General features: G+C 41.7%; 1 protein-coding gene across 5 annotated transcripts in view; it reads right to left on the bottom strand.

Annotated features, from left to right (window-relative positions):
• Positions 1-1,465: 1,465 nt before the first annotated feature.
• LOC135509743 (membrane-associated guanylate kinase, WW and PDZ domain-containing protein 2-like) overlaps positions 1,466-6,000 on the bottom strand; it is a 314,746-nt gene continuing 310,211 nt past the window's right edge. For 2 of the 5 annotated variants that reach the window (XM_064930647.1, XM_064930646.1), the window contains exon 23: positions 5,773-5,857. Coding sequence is in view for 3 of the 5 variants with exons in the window: in XM_064930646.1 (XP_064786718.1) it covers positions 5,855-5,857 (3 nt within the window). In the remaining 2 variants the exon portion in view is untranslated. Of the gene's footprint in view, positions 5,858-6,000 lie in introns of all 5 variants that reach the window. The other 3 variants (XM_064930644.1, XM_064930645.1, XM_064930648.1) reach the window with 3 other exon arrangements.

Genomic DNA, 6,000 nt, shown 5'->3' with positions numbered 1-6,000 from the left:
TTTACCGTTGTCTGACTTTGACCATCAAGCATAAGTTTCCTTTTAGATGATCGCCAATTGGCTTCACATAATTGGGCATAATGGTGGATGGTAACCTGAACAACCTCTATATACTCAATCTGGCCAGTTTGTTGCAAAAGGTGGAGGGTGACCTGTGTATGAACTTGCCTCTCATCCTACTGGGTAGAATAATGTAATTAAAATGAATGTCCTGCCCATAATTCTATATTTGTTTCAATCTCTCCCTATCCCTGTTCCCGCAGCATTATTTTCCTCTCTCGACAAGCTGACCAGACTTTTTATCTGGCACAACAAAACCCCTAGGTTTAGCCTGGATAAACTGACCCTTGATTATGGTCAAGGGGGCTTAAACCTCCCCAATTTCAGAATGTACTACTGGGCTGCGCAGTCTAGATTTCTAGCTCAGAGGTTTGACAATGGTCCTTCTCCCTCATGGTTAAACATTGAAAAGTTTGAGGTAAATGATGACACTGGGGCAGAATTGTTTTACAAATGGACAGGAAATATATAAAAACCATCACAGACAACCCTTTAATTATACATACAGTCCTGTCATGGTGCAAACGGCATGAGCTGTTCAGATGAGAGTGATTTCTTTCCCCTAAAACCCCTCTATGATTCCTATGTTTTTCCAGAATAGTAACTTTAGACCATGGTCTGATAAGGGTATCACTCTTCTGGAACATTGTTATGAGGAAGGAATTATTATGTCTTTTGAACAGCTGAAACAGAAATACCACTTGTCTAACAGGAACTTCTTTAGTTACTTACAACTACGATATTTTATTAGGGTGACTCCCAAGGGACAATGGAACCTACCTTAGATGTCACCTATTGAAGTGTTCTGCCATTCAGACCAACCACTGTTCAAGACCAATTTCCCATGTTTACGATGTTCTTATGACTATCACTGCCTGAGTTTGATAAACCCCGACTTAGATGGAAAAGATCTGGGTATTAATCTTGATGAACTATGCAAGGATGGTGTTACATCCACACTGAACTCCAGATACAGACTGATCCAGTTTAATTTCCTCCATCAGCTCTACATCACCCCATCTAGATTGCAGTTGAACTCTCTCCTCCCTATGTTTTAGATGTGGCTCAGATGAAGGAACATTCCTCCATTTCACTTGCAGTGTTCAAAATTACGGGGTTTCTGGCATGGGGTATGCGACACCATATCCTCAATTCATGGGGTTGCATTCCTTTTAGATCCGGAGGTCTGTCTACTGGGTAACTTTAATAATTCCAATCTTAGACAAAGCTATACTATAAAGTTAACAGAAATATTGCTAGCAATTTCCAAGAAATGTATGACCTTGAAATGGAAATCGGATTCCCCCCTGCCAGTTGCAATGTGGCTATCAGAAGTTAATAGTTGTATTCCACTGGAGAAAACCAGTTACTGCTTGAGGAATAAGTTAGAGACATTTTACAGAATTTGGCAAACTTTTATTGATTATATGGAGAATCTCCCCTCCCCTCACATCACATTGATTTAATCTTTATATAATAATCCTCACGTAATGTTTCACACTTAATGTATAATATGTAGCCTATGGCAGGTGACCATATGATCCAATGTTTCATTGTGACTTTTATTTATTGTATTTTTGTGTGTATATATAGATATATATATTTTTTACACTCATTTGTTGTCTTGTAAGGTTATTGTCACTTTGTTTTATTGTTTTCTAATATCTTTTCATTTTTGTTTTGAATGTTCTTAATTGGAAAATGCAAAAATAAAATATTTAAAAATAATTAAAAAACGACCAACAGCCATTCATTCAGCTTGGACCGCCATCTTGCGGACAGGAGGAGAAACACAATACAGTGTGCGCAATGCTACTAAAAGTACATTTCTACAACGTTATGGTAAAATTTAAACCAAAGTAAATGGTACAATGTATTTAGAACTTAACTTTTTACAGCTCCTAGAGACTGCATCTTTTAAAACTGACCATCTGTGTTTATATGCAATACATTCAAGTCTTCTGCATTAGATGGAGCCTTTGAGACATATCCTTCCATAACACAATGTGGTCAATCCATTTTAAACAGTCTATGGGCCAATTATTACATGGATAATTTAAAGTGAACACAATTGATACATTATAATTTTAAGCACATTCAGACATTAAAAACCCACACAGACATCCAAAAAGGTGTACTTTACACCATGTCGAGTTTATTTTACAGTATTTCAGAATATCTTTAGGTAAACAATTTTTTTTCTTTTTTTCCCCAAAATGTTATATCAGTACTGCCACATTTTCATAAAAATAGTTGTTCACTTCAGTCTTTGAAACTGCAGTATCAATGGTGCAGTAAACCATATTTTGTAAGAATACAGCTATACAGGGTGGATTATACATGGTTAAGACGACACATGTATACTGAGCTTAATGGTAGATGCATGAACATGTCATCCTTCAGATTTATCATTAGTCAACTTTTTTCTGTATACAAAATCACTCACAACAGGCAGGCAGGGGACAGCCTCAAGTGATACACAGAAGGCTCAGTGATATCGTCCGCGTTCCTCGCTGACTACATTGGAGACACATGCCAGATCTCACAATGACTGGAGAGGTGTTTAACATGTCACCTAACCACATATTATGATAAAGCAATCTGATGCCCGACTGCACAGTCTATAATGTGGCACACAATCATTGGTGGATGCAATGCATTGGGTGGCCTGGAACACGACCAGTTTCAGTAAAAAAAAAAAAAAACATAGAAATTACATGTTTATCATCTGGACTGGAACACTGCACTCAGTCTAGTGATTCTGCATTGAGAGAAATACTGTATGAGTCCTAATGTTTGGTGCAAACATGGAGGGCTCTACATGTCTACGGCTAGCCTCTGCTACAAGCTATACATCATCCCCATAGGAAAGCCCAAAGTCCACTTTACTCAAAAAATGTATTTATAGGCACCCATGAGATGATGACAAAGCCAGTAGGCTATAGAAGTCAGACTTTTCATAATTATTTTGTGGCACTGTGAATTTGGGATGTTTCAAAATGTAATCTGGCCCTGTTAGCCAAAAAGCGTCAATTGGCTTACACCTTCGCACTAGCCACTTACTGTATGGCGTGCTGTCTGATATGTGTACTGTACTGTAACTGTAATCTCTCAAACCAGTTTTGCATTCTGTTCACTCATGCAAAAAACCCCGCTAGCGATTGCCAGGTTAACAGCTCTGCTCTACTTTCACTAAGGCACTCCCGCCCCACCTCATATCCCATGTATCCTTCTGCTCCTCAATGACTCATATGCCTCCCCTCCCACAGTGGTGTGGTTCATGTAGCACAGTAAAAGGCATAGACATGGGAAATATAGAATGGGCAGCTAGAGTTCTCTGTTTCAAGTGCTGCTGATACATAGCCCATCTAAACATGCCAATAGAAATATAATCAAGATTGTTTATTTCTATGAACATGACTGATTGCATGATTGATAAACGTTGTATATTATGACTCACAGAGTTCCTAAACAATTGGATTTAAACACCTTGAACGTTCCATTTGACTCGGTAATGGACAATTTTTAGTAAATTACGCAAATACACAACTGTTAGCTACAGGTAACTGCGAAATAATGAAAACACTAGAGTAAATGAGGGATACAAAGTATATAGAAAACAGGTGCTTCCACACAGGTGTGGTTCCTGAGTTAATTAAGCAGTTAACATCCCATTATGCTAATTGTCATGTATAAAAATGTTGGGCAGGCCAGTATTTTGGCCATTTGGCCCATCATCAGGGCACGAGTGGTCACTGAATGGTTTGATGATCATGATAATGATGTAAACCATATGTCATGGCCATCTTAGTCACCAGATGTCAACCCAATTGAACACTTGTGAGAGATTCCAGAGCGATGCCTGACACAGCATTTTCCACCAACATCAACAAAACACCAAATTATGGAATTTCTGGTGGAATCTATGCCAATGTGCATTGAAGCTGTTCTGGCTCGTCGTGGCCCAATGCCCTATTAAGACACGTTATGTTGGTGTTTCCTTTATTTAGGCAGTTACCTATACCCAGTGAGGATGTCAGCTCTATATTCTACTTCTAGAAGAATTTTGAGTCCCTGTTTGATGATGGTGGTTCATGCACAAGAACACTGAGGGCAGATTCCTCTGTCCAGGCATTGCTGACATCAGATTTTACAATGCCTGGATTTTTATTTTACGTATCAGCTAACTGCATCATATGCTACAGCAATCTGTCAGTCAATGACACAGTCGATGACGTGGCACGCAACCATTGGTTTATGCACGTAAAGTTTGAACAGGGGTATGTGACCTGCATCACTCTATTCCCTTGTCAGCTGACTCCACACAGAGTCTTTAATATGTAGTATATAATAAAAGGCCATGGAAATATGAATCTTAAAATATGGTCCCGATATATTTTTTTTAATGTTCTTCTAAAATGTACCTACAACAATGCATAAAAAATACACTAGGCATATTTTTAGGAGATGACCAAATGTACACATTTTTCACATTTGTACATTTACAGTATGTACGATATATCAATAGGCATGTATGATGTCTGTCGACTGAGCTCTGTCCAAAAAGGTTCACCTTTCAGAAGGATTTTAAATTAACATCCCTCCCTCCGTCTCCCTCAGTTCTATAATCTCATCATTCTCTCCATTGCACAGAAAGTTAAACGATAGGCAAACGACCTCAATATTCCAATCTCTCTTTAGATAAGTGTCATCCCATCAGTGGTTGAAACTGACCATCCATTGTAGGTCTGATGACTGGTGAAACTAGGAACATGTCGATAGCTCACCTTGCCCAGACCCAAAGAGCCTAGTGGGATAGCAATGGGATTTGTATCATCAGGTTTCAAAATGGCTACCTGGACTAAAGTGTTGAGTTGAGCGAGTCCTCTTTTTGTTTACACACACCAGCTGTAAAATGTCCTTTGGTTTTGAAGGTGATGGTTATAATCATCTTGAAAGAGGGAACAACAAGAAGAAAAAAAACGTTTTGATTTCAAAGAGTGAGAGAGAGAGAGAATAAAAGATCCCTCTGGCATCTGATGGTGTGAGTGGTACGTAGGACTTGGGTGCCTATGTACAGCTAGCCAGTCCAACCCAGTCAGAATCCAGTAGGATCCAATGTAAACCAGTCTGATCCGGATCCATTTTCCCTGCTGACAGTGTAAGTCCAGGACCTCAGGGTGCCGGAGAGTCTGTCACCCCCATGGGGGTTCCAGGGACCTAGGAAGGCGGCTGCACTCCTGCCTGCAGGGCCATCCATGGTTTGAGGGGAGGCGGCAGAGCCCCTTCCTCATCCCTTGGCTGGAGACCTCTCAGCTCAAACCCCTCCTGTAGGTTCACACGTCCCTCCCCACGGACCCAACTGCCTCCGTTCAGACTCACACTCAGGTAGGAAGAGTCCCAGGGCCATGCGGCGGTGTTTTGATCCTGCATGGGTGGGTGCTGCTGCTCTCTCTCCTCTCCGCAGACCTCCATCTAGCTTTGGAGGGCCGCGGCAGAGGTTGGGGCTCTCGGGGCCCCTCCTCCAACTCCTCAGGCCACTGCAGGGTTCTTTGCCCACGGACGGTGCCCCTGGGCTGGGTGCACTTGCCACCTATAGCCAATTTTGTGGCGCTGGGGTCTGGAGAATGGGCTGCCATACGCGGTGTGGCCTCTAGAAGGAGCTGGTGGGGGGAGTTTGGGGTGAAGGCTGGATGGGATGAGAAAGATGAGGTGGACGGCTGCTGGGGGTCAAGGGTCACTTCCTGCAGGGCAGAGAGGGCTGGAGGAATGGCCTCCCAGAGGGGGGCACTGTCTACTGAAAGAGGAGGAGACACACACTACAGGTTGATACGCAGTGACAAGCACACACACATGCAGGCAAGTGCACACACACACACACACACACACACACGCACACACACCTACAAAGCTGATCGTTTTGCCTATGAATAGATAATG

This window comes from Oncorhynchus masou, chromosome 22, assembly GCF_036934945.1.
Source record: "Oncorhynchus masou masou isolate Uvic2021 chromosome 22, UVic_Omas_1.1, whole genome shotgun sequence".
Taxonomy (NCBI): Eukaryota; Metazoa; Chordata; class Actinopteri; order Salmoniformes; family Salmonidae; genus Oncorhynchus; species Oncorhynchus masou.
Note: the sequence above shows the minus strand (reverse complement) of the source record. Positions and strands in the feature narration are given on the sequence as shown.